General features: G+C 39.5%; 1 protein-coding gene across 50 annotated transcripts in view; it reads right to left on the bottom strand.

The window, feature by feature from the left end:
* Positions 1-21,435, bottom strand: part of RBFOX1 (RNA binding fox-1 homolog 1) — a 2,478,424-nt gene that overhangs the window by 123,283 nt on the left and 2,333,706 nt on the right. For all 50 annotated transcript variants that reach the window (XM_065558775.1, XM_008162566.4, XM_008162565.4 and 47 more), the window contains 4 exons: positions 18,865-18,918; positions 12,483-12,575; positions 10,781-10,841; positions 2,788-2,841 (listed from right to left, as the gene is read on the bottom strand). In XM_065558775.1, coding sequence (XP_065414847.1) covers positions 2,788-2,841; positions 10,781-10,841; positions 12,483-12,575; positions 18,865-18,918 — 262 coding nt within the window. The remainder of the gene's footprint in view (positions 1-2,787; positions 2,842-10,780; positions 10,842-12,482; positions 12,576-18,864; positions 18,919-21,435) is intronic.

Below are 21,435 nucleotides of genomic sequence, written 5' to 3'. Positions count from 1 at the left end.
TTGGCTAAATATATAAACCAGATCAATGTCACATTCTCTATTTTGACTTATAGACACATACAAAACTGGAAAATAAATCCTGCCTACGCTTACAGTAGAGCTAAAATAATTTAATTCCATTGAATTAAATTAAGAATTAAGCTAGGAATTACGCGATTTAAATACCTTTATACATTTCAGTGCTATTTTAATACCACAATGGTCCACCCCACCAATCCATCACTTTAATACTTATTAACAATCTATAGACCAAATTCTGCTCTTGATGTGCCCAGGCAGTTTCCTTTGACTTCAATATACGTATTTAAAATTGCTCTTGTTCAACATCTTTGTTTTCCCCCAAAAAATGTTTGACTGTTTCTGTCTTCTCATTTATATTCATATATTATAGCATTTGCTGGTAGTAATCATATTATCGTGACAGCTATGCATCTCCTTTTGAGATGAAACACTCCATTTTTGGCCTTAGCTCAAAGTTAGTTTTTAAAGAATATGAAATAAACATGTCCTGCAATGTTTTAATTAGCTGAGTGAGTAGTAGTAGTAGTATCTACTTTTTTGGTTTACAAAATAATGAAAAAGCTTTTTGGCACCTCATATACATACAAAAGCATGTAAAAACAGACACGTGGAAAGATAGGGATAGAGCTACTTAAACTAGTTTAGCATGAGATGCATGTATGGCTCAGGGGCCTACAAAAGACTTACATGATTTCAATACCAACTGGATCTTTTAAATACACAGTGTCTGATTGGCTCTTGCAGTTCAACTACTCACTTTCAACAGATAGTCTCTTCAGAATAAAGCAACAGAGGGTCCTGTGGCACCTTTGAGACTAACAGAAGTAGGTGCCACAGGACCCTCTGTTGCTTTTTACAGATTCAGACTAACACGGCTACCCCTCTGATACTCTCTTCAGAATGGCAGTCAGCTGTGCTCAGAGGGCCTGATTCAAAGTCAATGGAGAGACTCTAACTTCAGTGGGCTTTAGACTAGACCTTAACTGGAGTTTAAGTGTTATTATGGTTGCCAGGCGTCCAGTTTTCAACCGGAATGCCTGGTCAAAAAGGGACCCTGGCAGCTACGGTTGGCACCGCTGGCGGCACAATGGGGCTCCCTGCCTGCCCTAGCTTCACATGGCTCCCGGAAGCAGCCGCCAGGTCCCTGCAGTCCCTAGATGCATGGGCAGCGAGGAAGGCTCCACACGCCACTCCTGCCCCAAGGGCTGGTTCCGCAGCTCCCATTGGCCGTGAACCGTGACCATCGGGAGCTGCAGAAGTGGCGTCTGTAGGCACAAGGGCAACATGCGGAGCCTCCCTGGCCGCCCATGCATCTAGGGGCTGCAGAGACCTGGTGGCTGCTTCCCGGGAGCCACAGTAAGCGCCACCGGGAGCCCACCCCCGAACCCTCTCCCACATCCCAACCCCCTGCCCCAGTCCGGAGTCCCCTCTCGCACCCAAACTCCCTCCCAGAGCCTGCACTCCCCCCAACCCTTCCTGTACCCCAAACCCCTCATCTCCAGCCCCACCCCAGAGCCTGCACCCTCAGCCAGAGTACTCACCCCCCCTCCCGCACCGCAACTCCCTGCCCCAGCCTGGTGAAAGTGAGTGAGGGTGGGGGAGAGTGAGCAACGGAGGGAGGGGGGATGGAATGATTGGGGGCGGGGCCTCAGAAAAGGGGTGGGGCAGGCCTGTTTGGTTTTGTGTGATTAGAAAGTTGGCAACCCTAAGTGTTATGGTTTCACAGCACTTTTTCAAATGTTACTGATTATGGCCCAATTCATTCAGATGGATGCAGGCACAATCCCATTGACTCCAGTGAGATATGAGCCCATGTACCCACAGGCAGAACTTGGCCACGCTGTAGATTCGATAGATAAAAGGTGGATTCCACAGGTACAACATTAAAAAGATTTAAGTTATTTTAGGATTAGATACACCTTTTGGAATCTGTAACTTTCAGAGAAATACACTTGCACATATTAATCTGTACTTCTACTTGCAAAGAAATTGCCAAAGAGTGTATTAAGATATTCCATTTGCTAAAGCTTTTTTCCACTCTAACTGGAAATAAAAATGTTTATACAGAAATAAAACACTGAATCTGAAAAGTGAAATAATTCCCTCGTGCCAGTTGGCCCAAAATAAATGAAGTATCAGTTTAAAATGACATGCATCCTCAGTTTGGGGGATCTTATCCTACACTGGCAGTGGGTTACACTTCATGAACAAATAGGTGTGCTCCTTTTTAACTGCTATGATCCTAAATAACTTAAGTAATGGAGTAACACCCAGTCAAGCGCCCTGAGTCAATTGTCATTTTCCCAAATAGGTCTAAAATTGCATACACAAAAAATTTACAAACAAACCATTCAAAAAAAACTTTAAAACTAATATTTAAAAGAAATAAAATGATTATGGTTATATTTTCCTGTTTTACTATTAGGTGTTAGTCTAAACTACTCCTTAGGCAAAAGTGAATGTGCTGATTTTTTATTTTTTTATATATATATATATATATATCAATAAAATAAAAGCCTACATATTAGTGTGCATTTCACAGAGAATTATATTATCTATTATGTAATATCAAATAACAGTCATATACTTGAATGTATTGTTAGGGTAGATCTTAATTTGCTCAGGTTATTGGTAAAAACCTTCATTATAAATTTTTTAATGATTGGCAAGCAATGTGAAATAAATGAACTCATACTCAAAACACTTTGTACACTTTCAACAACAACAAAAGCAAGATAAAATTAACAAGCATAATGGTACTCTTACCTGCATAGAATTCTGGACTATAAACTGCACCGACAACTGGATTTAATTTCCAGCCTACAGCAAAAACACAAAATAACAACAACAACAGAAAAAGGATTGAGTTAATTATAAATAATATTAATAAATATTACATTTCTATATAGAAAATTAGAATATGAAACTGTTACTTCAGGATACTGTAGTTTTAGTGGAAGTTGCATGTAGCTATATAAGTCTGACTTCAGTATTTAGATACTTAGAAGAAAATGATTAAACTGTTTATCTTTAAATATGCAGTGGTCTGGCTATGTCACCATGAAATATAAATGGTGGGAACTGAGGATTGTATAAAATATCGGCTTTTTTTTCCAGGAGTGGGGGTATATTTTGTGAATGCTAATGCTCATAAAACACAGATTGGCTAGCATTGGCTCAAGCCAGTAAACAGTGCATTGTAGATATAAGCCACTTAAGCTTCCCCACACAGCTTTCCTACAGCAGTTCAATCCGGAGATGTGAGAACATATCTATTTCAAGCCTTGCCTCAGCAAAGACTGACAATTATTTAAAAAGTGTGACAAGCTACGTGAAAGGTTCCCCCTCACACTCCCATCTTCTCCTGAGTTAACAGGTGCGCACTGAAAGCTATCTTATTCTTAGTCCACTAAATCCATTTCACTTGGGACATGAGACGACTTGGATCCCAGGTTTCCAGAGGCAGTGGAAAAATGGAAGAAATCCTAAACAAATCTGTATGCATAGAGTGGTATTTCATATTTGTATAAGACCTTTCATCCGAAAATGCTGTATTTAAAAACTATGATCCTGATCCTGCATCACTGGAGTCAACTACAGATTTGCCATTGTTTTCATTTTTGAGCAGGAGTGGGGCCTATATTTGGTGTGAGGAACATGGGAATTATCTGTGTTAAATTTTATTAATGTGATAGATAGATAGATAGATAGATAGATAGATAGATAGATAGATAGATAGATAGATAGATAGATAGATAGAAGCAACGGTCTCAAGTTGCAGTGGGAGAGGTCTAGGTTGGATATTAGGAAACACTATTTCACTAGGAGGGTGGTGAAGCACTGGATTGGGTTACCTAGGGAGGTGGTGGAATCTCCATCTTTAGAGGTTTTTAAGGCACGGCTTGACAAAGCTCTGGTTGGAATGATTTAGTTCAGTAGTTCTCCAACTTTTGTACTGGTGACCCCTTTTACATAGGAAGCCTTTGAGTGTGACCCCCCCTTAAATATATAAAAAAGTTTTTTATAATTTATAACACCATTGTAATTGCTGGAGGCAAAGCGAGGTTTGGGGTGGAGGCTGACAGCTTGTGACCCCCCATGTAATAACCTCACAACCCCCTGAGGGGTCCCGACCCCCAGTTTGAGAACCCCTGATTTAGTTGGTGTTGGTCCTGCTTTGAGCAGAGGGTTGGACTAGATGACCTGCTGAGGTCTCTTCCAACCCTAATCTTCTATGATTCTAAGATTAGATAGATTATGTCTATATATAATCTATGGGTTTTGTGGTTATTTTACTGATGCATAAAAGGTTTCTAAGAGTTAAATCCTGCAATGAGCCAAAGCAATGGTTGTAAACACAATGCAACTGCCTGCTGCTCATATAGATAATACAAGGAAACCACTATTTGCAGACTGCTTCAGATCCCCTCTGGAGAAATCCATAAACTAATTAAAACCAGGGTCAGAGTCCCAGGTCAGAAAAAAGGTAGTTTGAATTGGATAAAATATGACAGGCACGCACACAGACTTGTGGGGGTGGGGCTGTCCAAGGGGCAGCAGTTGCAGGAGGCATCCTGCCTCACCCAGCCTCAGTGCTTTTTTGGGGGGGAGGAGGGGATGGAAGCGGTGCCTGAGTTAAGCAGAAGCCTGAGTTAACCTGTCAAGGAAAGGTTAAGTTTTGGCTAAGACATTATGCATTTAGGCTTTTCTTATTTTTAACTCGTTCTCTCTTCTTGCAATGTTCTATGATAAATAATTCATACTCTCTTTTGAACACTGCTTTTACTAGCTGATCAAAGCTCCTGGAAAGGATTCCATAGCAGAGATGAAATCCAGATGGACCTGCTGGAGATAAATATGTTTAGGCGAGATCGAGGTAAATATGATTGGTAAACAGGGAGTACTGTAGCTCGGGTGATCTAGTTTAGAAGTGGGGTGAACCACCCGATTCCACTCTCAGAGAAGTGTATGCAAACTGCACTTGAAATAAGTGCCCTCACACTTGAAAGAAGTGCCAACAGAGAGACTTAGAGAGATCACAGGTGCAGCTCATCCGTGAACTATAACAATTTGGAATCCCCTTCATCTATCACTGAAATGTAGCCATCTCTGGCATGAGACACAATAAGTGTTTTTCAGAAAACAGCAACTCATCAATGTCAGAGCCCAAGTGAGGGGCATTCTTCTATAAAAACAATTCATTGATAAGATAGAACAGATAGTGAAGAACAATACTATATGTTATCTACACTTCAGGGGCCAATAACATAAGCCTAAATATCCAGAATGTAATTACCTAAGTTGGAAATTGGTCAAGCCATGGTGACTAATGATTTTTTTCTTGTGAATTTTCATGAACACCTGACGGGTATTTTGACTGTTGTGTTGCACCAAATTTTCTCCTTAAAGATCCCTGATCAGTGCAGTCCAAAAGATGTGTTATTTGAATGAATTTCAGATCCTTCAGTCTCTGCTGTCAAAGGGGATGATACATACTGCTCAGATTTGAACTAACACTAATGGCCACTCAATTTGTCAAAGAGAAAAAAAAATCGTGGCAGATGCAGATCGATGCTCACAGCTGAAAGTCGCACCCATATTTCATTTCCTTCCCATTCCCATTCTGATGGCTGTACCATTGAACTTTTGGAAGCTAAGACAGGAAAGACGTCATACATCATGAAAATAACAACCATTAAACTTTACTTTATCTTGTCAATGAAGTACGTACTGGCCCATAACTGTGGGTTAATCAAGCATGATAGGAGCGAGGAACTGTCAAAGAACCCAGGTTTAGCAGTTGGATGAGGCAAATTCTCCCCAGTGAGTATAATTTGATGCATTTGCCTTATTGTTACAACACTAATCTCCCCTCATGTTGAAACTCTAAAAGCTGCAACTGTGGAAAAAATAAATCTATATAGTCATCCAAAGAAATATAGGTTAAGTGCACTGTAGGGAGCAATCATGTACTGTAGGAAGCTATCCTGCTTTGGCAGGAAGATGGACATAACAACATCAAAGGACATTTTCCACTTCTAAGGCCAGATACACTAATGTGGTGTATCTGCTTTGCTCCATGTTGTCAGTAGATTCTGGCTGTATAGTTGGCATAACTAGCCATGACAGGATCACCCCATTGTAAGGGGATACCCTAGTGGCATAGAGGTTCTTACAACATCTTTCCTCTTTGCTGTTTGCACAGTTGGCATGGCTGGAGGAAAGGGATGTGGCAAGGATACCCCCTCACTGAGCTGATGTTTGGCTGTGGTTTCCGATTCTTAGGAACTAGCTCAGCATACAGAAGTGCCAGTATCGAGGCAATGCGAAGGTGAGATTTGCAGCACCTCTCTATATCCCTGTCCTGACTTGTGCTACCAGTTCCTTGGTCACAGCTGAAGCCCCAACTCTAATACCACTTATGCAAGCCTGTGTGCCCTATAAGCCCATAGGTTTCGGTCTAGTGCCTTAAATTATAAAACGAGCATTAGACTGAAGAAAAAACCTTCCTAGACTTAAATATGGGGCATGATAGGCTAGAAAATCTAAAGATGTCTGAAAGTCACTTTGCCAGACTAGTGCATGTTCCTTACAAGGCAGGTAACTCACAATGAAAAAGCAGCTATATTTCCAAAAGAGATGACAAGCACAAAGTAAGTAACAAAAATCCATCTATCTGCTAGCATAAACTTGCATGACCAGTTGTGGTAGCAATTACATACACCTCTACCTCGATATAACGCTGTCCTTGGGAGCCACAAAATCTTATCGTGTTATAGGTGAAACCACGTTATATCGAACTTGCTTTGATACACCGGAGTGCGCAGCCCTGCCCCCCCCGGAGCACTGCTTTACCACGTATATCCAAATTCGTGTTATATCGGGTCGCGTTATATTGGGGTAGAGGTGTATTTCTTGAGTAATTAACCATTTGGGGAATTTTTCAAGGTTTTATTTCCAAAAGCTCCATCTCATAAAAAGAACCCCCTTGTAGAAACAAAACTGCATTTGCATATCTGTTAGAAATCCAGGTTTATTCTGTTTTAGTATCTGCTCAGTGTGAGAGTAGTGTGTTCATTATATAATCTCTGCTAACGAACTACTGGTAAGGTGCCTGGGTGAAACATAAAATACAGCACATCGTAATTTTTTAGAAATGCAATCTCCCAAATACCTGATATAACTATACAAAAGACAAAACGGTGTGTGCTGTGACTATATTATGCCTACCACTCAGAGACTCGTACACTTAAAAATCTATCCCCATATGTTGAAAAAAGGACCTTTAAGAATACCTACATATATAAACAAATTATTCCAAGTTATTTGCCTCAGACACAGCTTGCAAATGCTGACACTTATGTAGAGGAGCACATAACATAATATTTATATTTTAACTTTTACATCTCATTTGAAAGATGGCACCTTCAACAATACAATACCCTTTAATACAATCATGGAGTATATTGGTTCAGTGCCTACAAACAGGCAGAGGATTGACAAATATTATCATACAGTTTGTGGATAATTGATATTGAGAATATTAATTAAAGAACCCAAAGTATGACACTGGAAATCATGTCTGTATTTTGTTCTTATGAACATAATTATTGTTATAGCCCAATGTGTTTATTGTGACATTGAAGCACTTATCTACATGTGCTCACTCAGTCAGTCCCAGCAGCTTGCTAACAGGGGTGTGAAGGTGCATGTGGATCAGGCCTGCTGACAGCAATTCTGGGCCCCAGGGCAGAACCGTTAATGGGCCCCACACATGCACAAGAATCACAGAATATCAGAGTTAGAAGGGACCTCAAGAGATCATCTAGTCCAACCCCCTGCTCAAAGCAGGACCAATCCCCCAGACAGATTTTTTCCCCAGATGCCTAAATGACCCCCTCAGGTTTTGAACTCACAACCCTGGGTTTAGCAGGCCAATGCTCAAACCACTGAGCTATCCCTCCCCCTGACAAGCTGCGCCCACGCATGACATTTGGGCAATGCTGCCAGCTCCATTGCTGGTGCCCAGTGAGCTGCTGGCTGCGGTGCTGGGAGCGCTCTTCTGGAATGGCCATGGCTTCCAAATGCCCACCCAGTAGGGTTGCCAACTGTCTAATCGCACCCCCGATGACCAAATCCAAAGACCGATGGCCTACCCCCTCCCTTGCCCCTTTCCTGAGAACACGCCCCATCCCACCCCTTCTCTGAGGCCCAACCCCCTGCTCACTCCATCCTCCCTCCCTCCGTCACTTGCTTTCCCCACCCACACTCACTTTCACCAGGCTGGGGCAGGGAGTTGGGGTGTGGGAGGGGGTGCAGGGTGCAGGCTCTGGGAGGGAGTTTGGGTGCTGGAGGGGATCCAGGGGGAGGACTCCGGGAGGGAGTTTGGGTGTGAGGTGAGGGCTCTAGGCTGGGGTAGGGGGTTAGGGTGCAGGAGGGGGTCAGGGGTCAGTGTTTACCTCAGGCAGCTCCCAAAAGCGACTGGCACAGCCCTCTGGCAGCGGTTCCCAGGCAGGGGCCCCAGGGGGTCTCCGTGCGCCGCTGCCCGCAGTTCCCAGCCAATAAGAGCTGCGGAGTTGGCACTCAGGGCAGGGGCAGTGCATGGAGACCCCCGCCCCAGGGGCCACAGGGACGTGCTGGCCGCTTCTGGGAGCAGTGTGGAGCGGAGCGAGAGGGCAGGTCTGCCTTAGCCCTGCTGTGCTGCCGGCAGCAGCTGGGGGCCCCTGGGCCCTTTTAAATCACTTGAGCCCCATGGCAATTGCCTCCCAACCCGTCAGCGGGCCTGTGTGTGATACTTTGAACAAGCACTACAAACTAGGTCATTATGTGGGCTTACATGTCTGATTGCTGATTTTTCCCAGCCGGAGAAAAGATTAAAAGTGAGGAACACAAGAGAAGAAGTTCACGAAAAAGCTTCAAATTATGTGGGAAATGCTTTTATCAACACAATTTCAGGAGCCTACATTTCAGGTGTAAAAAAAATGACAATACTAAAAAGCAAGGTAACACATACTCTGTGTGACACCGAAGTAAACTTGTCCCTAAAACACATGATAATATTCATAAGAAGATTGAGCTTCCTTTTCAAGCATCATCCCTAAGGTTGGATTTGATATTTGATTCTTAATAGAGAAAACCCTGTTCCTTAGCCTGTGTCGTAAGATTAATTTAAATATGCACAAAATCATTTATAACAAACCTTCTTTTATCCCCTCTGTCATACAACTTATTGAACAGAAGAGTGAAATCTTCACATGTATATAAAATATTCCAACTTATTGTTAGAAAAAAATGTTATTGTATGACCCAGTCAAGCCTTGTGCCTGTCTGGCTTGATTCACTGGGATGACATTTCATATAAAGATCAGCAACAATGAAGGAAGCTTTCCATTTTCATCACTTGGACAGACACATATTCACATGAATTAAAAAAAAAAAAACTAAGAAAAGTTTCTAGAAGACCCTGAGGAATTTCAGACTAGTCCTTCCCAAATTATTATAAACAGGTCAATAATTATATGTCAAATTGAGAACAGTTATTTTATTTTTGTTGTGCTGGGGGGGGGGGAGGTTAGGGGGGAGTATGACACATTCACTAAAAAATAAACAGCTTACTTCTGTTTGCCCCACTTTTTAGCAAAATCTCAATAATGAGCTCTCAAATGTGGAAAATAAGTTCCATTGTATTTCAGCGCTGAAGAGTGTCTCAGCCAATTGTGGCAACCTGCCTTTATTGATCATACGTATTCAGTTTTCGTTTGTATTTTTTGATGGGCCAATAGGAACAAAGATATTAGTTTGGAAAGCAAATGGCTATAGCAAAAGTATCCAAGCCAAATAGAACAAATAATTGTTGTCAGTAAATCCATTTCTGTGCTATTTTTTGTAGTTGAAAGGTGTTAATGATTTGACATAACTCACAGTAAATAATCTTTTTTGGCAAAGCTGCTGAATTAAGCACTGGAAAAGGGATGGGGGGAAATCTCTTTGAAAAGCATTGCCCAGAACACCCCTCCCCTCATTTCTACACATGACTCTTCTGTCATTAGTCTACAATATTGTACCCATTTGTTAAATCAACAGCAAGGCCATCATTTTTAGGTGATTTCCTAATTAGATTCCTTTATAGAAAAGGGGGAACCTTTTGCTCTCTACTCTCAACAAATTGTGGAACAGACAACAGAAACAATCCTGAAGTAAGCTGTATTATGATAATACCAAAGAGCAGCTCATGCTTGACAGAGGGAGCATCCTTCCTAAGGGAGCATCCTTCCTACCTTCCCTGAAACTACATCATCCAGGGCAAAATTGTCCCTATGATTAGTTCATTCACTGCTATACTAACGCTGCACAAAGCTAGAAGAGAATAATCACGTCTTAGCAGGTATATTCTCTGGTACATGCAGCATCAGTTTACATATTGCTACTATAGTTCATCATTTAGGTTCTGATCCTGCAACTCGTTGCATGCAAATGGAATGCTGTGCCTACAAGGAGCCATATTGAAGTCAACAGATCTCTGCCCAAGTGCATCAGTTTGCCCAACAATAGGCCTCAGTCCTGCAATGAACTTTGTGAGAATGGCCCCATGAAACTCTGTAGAGGCCACATAAAGTCATTAGGACTGCATGCCGTTGCAGGAGTCCACCACAGGGGGCAGCTTGCAACATTAGGGCTTACATGCTTCTCGGCTCTCTGAGCTGTGGCGCAAACCTAGTATTTGACAGTAAAAGAAAGGATCAAAAGCTCACGCACTTACCATTCGTATAAGGGTTGACTGTCTTTTTATTTGTCATTACACGTGCTGTCGCGTTATTTACCTATGCACATAGAAAATTAAATTAGTAAATGTTATATAGAGAGTCTATGGTACTATTAAATGCATGCATTATTACCGCTATTAGTCATATAAAAATAAAATGCAATTTAATTTTTAAAAGGCAGTAGGTGCATAACAAAATCATACTATATATAATTACATTTACTTTCATAACCATTTAAACTTACAAATCATTTCAATAAAGCAACATCATATCATTTAAACTTTAATAAAGACACATTAAAAGCAAATTAAAAAGGTACTGCATAATTTAAGATTTAAGAGCATGCTTATATTCCATGATAACACTGAAACAATAAATATTTAAAAAAATATCTTTTATATGAAGAAACATGCAGTGGAGTAGAGGGGGAAGAGACAAGGTACAAGGAAACAAATAAAATGTCAAAAAAAGGGACAAACGAATTTTAGCAGTGTGCAACATAACCCTTTAGAAGAGAAGTACCATTGGAAAAGCAACATCTAGCATTCAACACTTGGAACAAGAGCCTTTTTCATTGCAAGAATTAACAAAATCATTCAAGCTTTAAAATCACAGCTAACAAAAGGATAAAAAGAGGGTGCATTATTTAACACAATATGGAGTTAACAATCTGAGTAAGATGTGCACGAAGTCATATCCTCAATCCAATCAGTGCCTCCCAGGCTTGCTTAAAACGTACACTCAATTACAGGCGTACCAATATAGAAAAAAATATAGCATCAAGAAAACTTAATACAACAAGTCAAAAAAATTCACGTGGTATATCAGCGCTAAATACGTGAAACGGCAGATGGACTTCTCCACTTACCATTCAGCACCATCGCCAGCATGGGTATGTATACAGTTACCATGGTTACTGAGAGTTTGGTGAGGGCCCTAAGCGCTACCGTCGAAGGGGGAAAATGAAAAGGCAAAATATGCAACATCTTACTCAAAAGACGACAGCATTTTCAATTGGTATTTTTTCTCTCTTTTTTTTTATTCTAACAAATATGACTCTGAGGCAGTGTTGAAGGGGACCCAGTGGTACCAAAAATATTTGGGTTTGTTTTCTGATGGGGATGGATGGATCAGGCCAACCAGGAAAACTAGCCTGGTGGTTACTCTGAAATGAAACTTCCAAACCAATTGATTTGGTTGTTGTTCTTTTGTTTTACTTTTGTCTCTTTTTATATCTTTTGGATGCTATAATCTCCCAATCTGAGTTATTTTGAAAGCCACTGTGGATCCCACATCAACCCGGCATCAAAAAGAAAAAAACCCGACCTTTTGTTTGTTTTTGTTTTTGATTTTTTTTTGTTTGTTGTTTTTTTGGAATTTACTGCACCCATTGATTTACAAAACATAGAAAATAATAACTTCAAAATATTAAAGCTTTCATTTTGTCTCGTTTCTGTCATCCACCTTAGAGCAATAATGATAATAATAATAATAATAATAATAATCACAAAAGAAATAATAATAAAAAAAACCCAAGTAAGGCCAGATTATCTCTTTATATATAAATATATATATATAAACAATGGGAAGGGGAAAGGGGAGCACACAAAAGACACCAATGATGCATCTGAAACAACAAATGAGAGTGAAGCAGACATTTATAAAAAAGATGAAAAGGAAAATATTTTGAACATGCACCTCGATTTTACGGCCCTCTACCACGGTGCCGTGTAATTTCTCCCTCGCCCTGTCCGCATCAGCACTATTTTCGAAAGTTACGAAACCAAATCCCTGCATGCAGGAGGGAGAAGGGGGGAAAACAACATGCACATTATTATTTCAGTCAATGACCACTTGTTTGCTTATGTTCTCTCGCTTTAATTTAATATTTTCTTGTTCTTGCTTCATTTCTGTAACATGCAAATTAGAAAAATTATAATCATACTGAGATGTGCAATAAATAAGCGACAAATGTGAACAAGTTTTTTTTTCTCTTTCATCAGTTAGATAACACCCCCTGAAGAATTCAAAGAATGATACCAAAGATACCTTTCTCAATGTCACTACAGAGGAAAATAAATCTAACAAAAAAATGAAATCAAAATCAAATTTACAGTGTCTTCACATAGAAAAAATGAAATAATGAGAAAGAAAGTGGACCACTTTTTAATGACATGCAGATAGTCTCAACAAAATAAAAAAAACGTGGGCACAAAATTCAACACTGAATGCCAATATACTCTAAAACGTTGCCTACTTAGTCATGCTGTTGTGATTGTAAGAAACATTTTTCCCATGCAACACTAGGGTTATTTAAACTTTTGTCAAACTGTATAGCCTTTACTTATTTTTTTATAAAAAACAAAAAAACAAAAAAGAAAAGAAAAAAGAAAAGAAAAGAAAAGAAAAGAAAACCACCAACAAAAGTGGTACTTTTATAACTAAGCATAAACTTTCTGGTTTTCAAAAGATCAAACAAAATCACATGATGTGAATAGAAAGAAACTTTGATAAAGTAATAAAAATGCAAACATTTTGAATAAGTTTAACTGCTTCATTCGGTATTATTTTTGATATACAGTACATGCAACTGAGACTGTTTACTCTACCTACTCCCATGTTAGTGGGATAGAGTTATGCAACTTTGAAATATTATCATGAAAAAAACTAACCACTAAATACTTCAACACCAAAGGAAGACATGTGTATGTCTTTTCCGCTGCATATTAGTTCTTTAACTATTCTAAGCACTTAACATTCCTATATTAGACTAAACAAAGACTTCCAAGCTTGCTAGCATTCTTTTTTTTGTTGTGCTAAAGCAGATACATACGATTTTAAACTTGGAAAAATTAAAATGCTTCATCTACCACTGATATTGTTGCTAAAATAACTTTAAAAATGACATTTCATTATTTAAAAACAAAACAAACATTTATATATCATGATCAGAAAATGTACTCCAACCCTTTGAAACAATTCAAATATTGCCAATGCTATGCTTTTGCATGTCACCTTCTATAATTTAAGGCCAATTATCCCAATAGAAAAGCATTAACCATGCTCAGTGTTTCAAATCAACAAGCATGTGCAAAACATACATGATCCTTTGTTAAGGACTGTTCCCATTCCAAGTTCTTCTGCTGTATATAAAAGAAATCCTGTCCCAGCCACACACAATTTTCATCCTCATTCACAAAGAATTCTCAGAACAACTTTTTTTGTGCAGTGCTCATCTTTGTTAGGCCTGGTCTACACCTAAAAATTAGATCAATATAACTATGTCTCTCAGGGGTGTGACACAGTTAGGTCAATTTAACTCATACTGTAGATGCAGCTAGCTAACAGCTCTTGGATTAACTACATTGATGAGAAAAAACATTCCATCAATGTAAGAAGTGTCTGCACTATGGCACTACCGCGCACAGTGGCAGCACCATAGCTATGACGCTGTAGCATAGACATGCCTTTAGGCACCTCAAGCAAGAGATGTTATACTTCCACACACCTCTGCCCCTGGCCAGGTCCCCACCACTGTGTTAATAACACATGACATAAACCGTGAAGGACAAACTTTATAAAGCCAATCTTGATATAAAAATATGTATCTATAATTCTGCTAACTAAAGCTGCATCCACTTCCTCAACCAGGGTAACATTATTTCTGAGGGAAACATGGAGTCTCTGTGGCAACACTGCTTCTATGCATAACTTAGTCACCTTCTCCCTCTCCGCCTGGTCCAGTCCATTGTTTAATTTTGCAGTCAATGTCTATCCAACCCAGTAACTCCTTCCCAGCAATCTAACCTATCACTACTTGCCCTGTCTTAGCAAAAAGGGTCTATGGATTAGGAAAGGGGAGGGGCAGAACATTAAGGGTTTTTTTTGGGGGGGGGGGGGGAGATATTCAACCCAGAAAAAAAACACTTTTAACTAAACAGGAACAAACACAAACCATTCAGAATATCATACACACAAAACCAAAATAGTGAATTAATGTGTGAAAAAACATTAAGAAACTATTGGAAATTATCTTTTAAAAGTGGAGATTGGTATTCCTTTTATCTATTCAAGCCATAGATTTATTTATTCTTGTGCATTATGTAGGGAAGTGTGTGTATGTACATGTGTGTATAGCAGTAATGTATGGGTGCAATTTTCCATCCTCTTCTAATTAATTCTCAAACAACATACTGGCTACTTTCAATTGCTATTTACCCACCCATTAAACCTCCCATGTTGGAATAGCTCTGTAAACAAACTCTTAGGGCTGGTCCACACTAACCCCCCACTTCGAACTAAGATACGCAACTTCAGCTACGTGAATAACGTAGCTGAAGTCGAAATATCTTAGTTCGAACTTACCGCGGGTCCACACGTGGCAGGCAGGCTCCCCCGTCGACTCCCCGTACTCCTCTCGTGGAGCAGGAGTACTGGCGTCAATGGCGAGCACTTCCAGGATTGATCCCAGAAGATCGATTGCTTACCGCCGGACCCGGAGGTAAGTATAGACGTACCCTAAAATTCAAGTGCCACTGAGAAAATTCCTTAGCAGAACCTTATCACTGCAGCCACTGAACCAGTGACCTAAAGTTCACATAATAGTGTAAGTTACTCTAATATTGTCTGTTTGTTCACCTCTCTCCTCCAAGCAGCATAGTCATCTTCCCTGAGTGGCAAGAACTGAAAATTTGGTATGAGTTCTAAGACTGTTAATTATGACCTAGAATTCTAAAAACAGTCTCCTGAGTAAGCCCATTTGCTCGTAGCACCAGTGTGCATTCCAATTTTTTTTTAAATACTGGGAATAAAAGAAACACCCAAAATAAAATATCATAAAAAAAGCACCTTTAGTTAATATTAAGGTGGAGCTACAAACTAACTAAAGACAAAATATCCAAACATTTAGGAATGTGTGGCAGCTGTCATTTTGAATTCCTTACATTTATTTTTTCTTATGCATTAACATTACTTAAACAAAGCTTTTATATACTTTTTACACTCATATTTTAATTTACAGAAACTTTATCGGATAACTTTTATTCATCAGGTGCATAGAACTCTCTCACACACACACACACTTTTACATATCTATGTACATTCCACACTCAGCATAACTGCAACTAAACAAATATTTATTATTGTACTAATCCATAATATGAGCTGTCAAGTGCTCAGATACCTTAAAGGACACTGAAGGAAACAAACAAACAAACAAAACCCCCGTACTTGACCATTAACCAAGTTTTAAATGGCAATACATAGTCTTGTTTTTGATTGGGGCAATGGTTGGGAGTTTTTGTTTGTTTATTTTGAAGGGCTAACGGGCCTTATATTATGGACAAATGAGCACATACATGTTTGTAAAATCATTAAATAATTTACAAATATAGAAAGATGGTGTTCATTGTTGTTAGAGTACTTTTACATCTCTAGAGTAAAATCTTACCTTAGCAGCTCTGCAATCGTCCCTAAAGGACAAAACCAATTTGCAGCAGCTGTGGACAGTTACTGAAACCCAGAGCCTCAACCGGTTAGTTAAGGAAACATGTTCAAGGTTAAAATGCTAGAGCAATATTACAATGAGTCTGCTTCTGACTGATATAAACTGAATTGTCCTCACAGGATTGGAGTGGGAAACTTGTGAGTTCCCTCAGATTGCCTTCTCTGAGCTTATGTTTCCACTTTATGGCAAAGGACATATAGTAACTCCTCACTTAACGTTGTAGTTATGTTCCTGAAAAATGCGACTTTAAGTGAAACGATGTTAAGCAAATCTAATTTCCCCATAAGAATTAATGTAAGTGTGGGGGGTTAGGTTCCAGGGGAAATTTTTTTTGCCAAACAAAAGGCATTATATACATTTTAAACAATTTAATACAAGCAATTTAATACACCCTACAGGTATAAGTTTTAAATAATTTTAAAGAAACCATTTAATACTACAATCATCACTGCTGAGTATGAAGCTTGGTTGAGGTGGTGGAGTCAGAGAGTGCAAGAGGATGGATTGTCCGGCTGCTCCTCTTGCTGTTCTTGCAAGCACAGGCACTGACTTTGCCGGGGACAGGGGGCTCAGCCCTCGGCCCATCCACCCCACCCTTTCCCCCAAGTCCCCACCCTTGACCAACCTCTTCTCCCCCCTCACCTCCTCCTCCTTTACTTCGCATGCTGCATCCTCACTCCTTCCCTTTCCCTCCCGCCCTTCTGAATGCTGCAAGCCAGCTGATTGCCGTGGGCAGGAGGCAGGGGAGGGCGGGGGGAGGTGCGCCGAGTCCTCGTCCTGCCCCCTCCCTCCTGCCCGGGGCAATCAGCTGGCTTGCGGCGTTTCGGAGGCAGGAGAGAGGAGCGAGGACTTGGCACGCAGGCTCCCTCTCCGCCTCCCCCTGCCCAGGGCAATCAGCTGGTTTGCAGTGTTCAGGAGGCGGGGAGGGAGGGGGAGCCTGCGTGCCGAAAGCCAGCTGATTGCCGCGGGAAGAAGGAGGGGGAAGGCGCTGATCCGCGGGGTCTGCCAGCGGGCGGGAGGTGCTTGGGGGGGGGAGGGGAGGGAGGCTGCCAGCTCTGGAGAAAGCAGGTAGCCAAGACGTAAGAGCGGAGCATTGCACAACTTTAAATGAGCATGTTCCCGAATTGATCAGCAATGAAACAATGTTAACCGGGACGACTTTAAGTGAGGAGTTACTGTCAATTGGGGGTGGTGGGCAGTTTGAGCACTGCTTTGGAGGCAAATTGCTATTCTCTCTTTATCTGCATTAGTACTCAGGTTTTCTGCATTTGAATTGTTTCGTGTCATGTAAGCTGCTGTTTACAGAAGTACCCATGCTCAATTCCTGTTTAAATGCAAAAGGTGATTTGATGTGCTTGTTAACTGCATTACTGGCATCTACTCTTTTAATCACGGACAGAGAGAGTGCTAAGGAAACTGAGCCTTGTGAGACCCTCTCCAAGAGCTTTTTTATAGTGTAGGACAGTGGGAGGTTTGCATGGCACAGATGCCAACCCCTACTGTAGACATGCTGCACCACTGTAAAAGCTGACTTGAGCTGGTGCAGCACCCATCCAATAAGGTTCTGGAGTTTAAGGCCTATGATGATTGCATCATTTTATATGGAAGAATAGGTGACCGTTTTAAATTTAGAATTGAAAATGCTGACACATTAGGAGAGGGATTAGCAGAAGGATTATAATGTATCTGACATACTAAAAGAGAAAAAGGCTTCCATCATTAATACTGAATCATATGTAGGAGGGGAAGAATTATTACAAGTCGAATATATAGGGGGACAAAGATTAGAATGAGTCTGACATAAGGGGAGGAGAGTTACCATGCATATGACATAAACATAGAAAATTATAGTGTGGCTGATCTGGGTAAGATTTATGGGAAAATGACTGTTTTGCACCATTTAATGTAAATTATCGAAGCATAACAATCTTATTTTTTTATTTCTTAAGTACCCAATAAATCAGGCTACAAATTTAAAGCGAAGTAACTTTCAGGAGAACTAAAATAAATGTACAATACAGTACATTGTCTTTATCGGTAGAAATACTAAAATAAATTGTATTCAAAGGGTTGGTGCATTGAAGTTTTTAACTAACCAGGAAAACATCTGCACATCAATAATCTGGAATAATCACATATTTTATTGAGTAATTACTCAAGAGGATATTAGATTATATTACCAATTTTCATTTCAATAGCAGAAAATACCTATTCTAGCAAATGATCTGCTTATTTTTCTGCAAATATGACTCATTTTATAAAATGAGTAAGGTAATTATCACTGGAGGATAAAGAATCAGCCTAGACAATATATGATTATATTTAAAAGCGGAAATCAAAATTCCCATTGAACTTTGACAGTTTATAGTAGTTATAATTTTTCCTTTCAAAGGATTTAAAATGAGTCCACTGAATTTCTTGCTGTTTGGGAAACTGACAAAAGGCTTCAAAAGGTGTTTCCATTCAAGTGGATTTTTAAGATGCATTTATTACACTAGTGCAGTTGTTTTCTCTTAATCTTATCGCATACTAAAAATCAATTAACTGATTCTTCTGGTGAATTAAACTGCTTACCTTTGAGCCTCGCTCATTAAAAATAATTTCAACATCTAAGATTTTACCAAATTGCTGAAAAGAAATAGAAAGATCACATGAACATAAGAAAATCTGAAAACATCATAACAGAGATGTAGCAAAGATATTTCATAGTATTAGAAGATTTAGTACCTCATATATAGAAAGATATTAAACTACAGGCCAGTCAAGCAATAAAAAAAATGACAAACTGAAGAGTAGCTGAATCAAATGCAAGTTGTGATGAGCCTGATACATAGCTAAAACTGCACCACTACCATTCTGCATAATCAATAACAGCAATTAAAATATAGTAGCACCTGCTGACTGTGAACCACGCTATGGTTAAACTCATATCACAGTGATGTTAAAGAGAAAAGTTGGTGAGGTAATATCTTTTATTGGACCAACTTTTGTGGGTAAGAGAGACAAGTTTGTGACCGTACACAGAGCTCTTTTTCAGGCCTGAAAAAGAGCTCTGTATGAGCTTAAAAGCTTGTCTTTCTCACCATAAGAGGTTGGTCCAATAAAAAACATTACCTCACCCACTTTGTCTCTAATACCCCGGGACCAATAGGGCTACAAAAACACTGCATATCACACTGTGAAATGAAAGTCCCAACATTTTACTTACTTTTTAATGGCTTTTCAGTCCTCTTATAATGATGTTTCAGTATAGGTAATATCCCACTGTGCAACTCCCCTTGGAGTGCAGCAATCACCACCCACCAGACAGGTATTAATTGTTGCATTTAAAGGTGATTATCACCTCCCACTCATCCTCAGAGGAATATTAGCCCCTTGGTCTTGTTCTAGTTGCTCCCAGTGAAATGAAGAGGAATAAGGACATATTTGCTACAGCTTCTTCTGTGAGTAAAGATACAGGGTGAAATCCAGGCTTTATTTAAAAATCAAATGGGAATTCTGTTATTGATTTCAGTGGAGCCAGTATTTTACCCATATCTTCTAAAAGGATACACCACAGCTTCCAGTGCCCCCTCAAAGAAGATAAAGAGAGAGACTTCCACCAGTGCTGAGTTTTTCCCAAACAAGTTCTGTCCTACCTTAGTGAAACTCTGTTACTTGTGTGTGGGAATAAACCGTACATCTTATAATAATAATTACTATTATTATTGGTGTTATCATAGCCCTAGACACTGTTCAAACATGCAAAAATGCACAGGTTCTGTCCTAAAGAAAGAAGTTTCACTATACCTGCTTTGGTAAAGAGAATGAATGCTAACCCTGGGCAGTATTTAGTATGGATAAGTCAGAACATTTTTTGATGCAACACATTTTATGGTGTGACACTTTCCAGTACATCACTCAATGTGTCATGTTCTGCTATTTCATGTGTCACTAACATGTCATGTGAAGCAGTGTAACTCTGGTGAGGCAATGTAAGTGACAAACAATATACTACAATGGAAAGACAAAACAATGCAGGCAGAAGCAGAATAACCTAGTGAGTGTATAATATACTACAGAATAATTATTATATAATAATACTACAGAAATTAGACTCTACTCCAGTCTACTTAAGATATGGTAAATACATCCATGACAAGAAAGATAGAGTTCCTTTTATCGTTTTAACTTTTTAGAAAAATCAGCACACTCTTGTTATCCTTTGCCTTACCCCCCCGGTTACATTTATCCTCCAAGTAACAAATGTGTTAACCGCTATTGTTAGCTTATAAGCAGACAATTGTCTAATGTTTAAACTATAATTGGTGTATATATAAAGCCGGGTGAAGTTGGAAAAACAAAACCCAAACTAGTAAACAAGCCTGCTCTCCTCAACTCATGCGCCTAAAAAGAAATCATGTTCATAACAGGATCAAGGTGCAAAGGATGGTTTCAATATCAGGCTTTATTTCAGAAACTTCACTAGAATTCACAATGATAGGAATTTGAATTTCCCATCAGTTTAGAAACTCAGATTTCTCTGCACTGTCCAGGCTGATTTAACAATGAACAACTGAAAAACTGAATTTGCTGTTTTTTTTTAGGAATCTTTTTGTCTCAGCTTGCAAATGGGAGGCTTAATGCAGCTATAGCTCCAATAGTGTTACTGTTACCAAGTTGTATGGAAGCTGGGGAATTCCTGCCATCTTCCAATTTGAAAGTAAGATTTATTTGAGTTTTCTGAATTCTAAAAACTTGGAATGAAAAACACAAATTAACTTTAGTTTGTTTACAGTTGGATTTTAACACCCACAAAACAACTCCTGTATTTTGTGCATTTAGAAACGGAATCCACCTGTTCTCTGAGTTGTTTTATTTAAATTTAATTTTAACTGATTAACATACATTTATCCTAGGGAGTTCTCATATGTCATCGGATGCTTTACAATTTTGTGCTCTGAAATGTATGGCATCAGATACACCTTTGTATTTGGTGGGGGGAGAGTTGCTAGGGCAATTCCGATATGTTTATGTGAAAATATCCCTTTTTCACCACTATCATGTCAGGATTCAATTCTTAGTACATATTTAAGTAGATACTACTTCTGCTCAATTAGACTGTTAAAAAAAAACTAGAAGATAAATTAATTATAATATATAATG

This window comes from Chrysemys picta, chromosome 10 (genome assembly GCF_011386835.1).
Source record: "Chrysemys picta bellii isolate R12L10 chromosome 10, ASM1138683v2, whole genome shotgun sequence".
Taxonomy (NCBI): domain Eukaryota; kingdom Metazoa; phylum Chordata; order Testudines; family Emydidae; genus Chrysemys; species Chrysemys picta.
The sequence above is the reverse complement of the archived record's forward strand: the minus strand, read 5'-3'. Positions and strand labels throughout refer to the sequence as shown.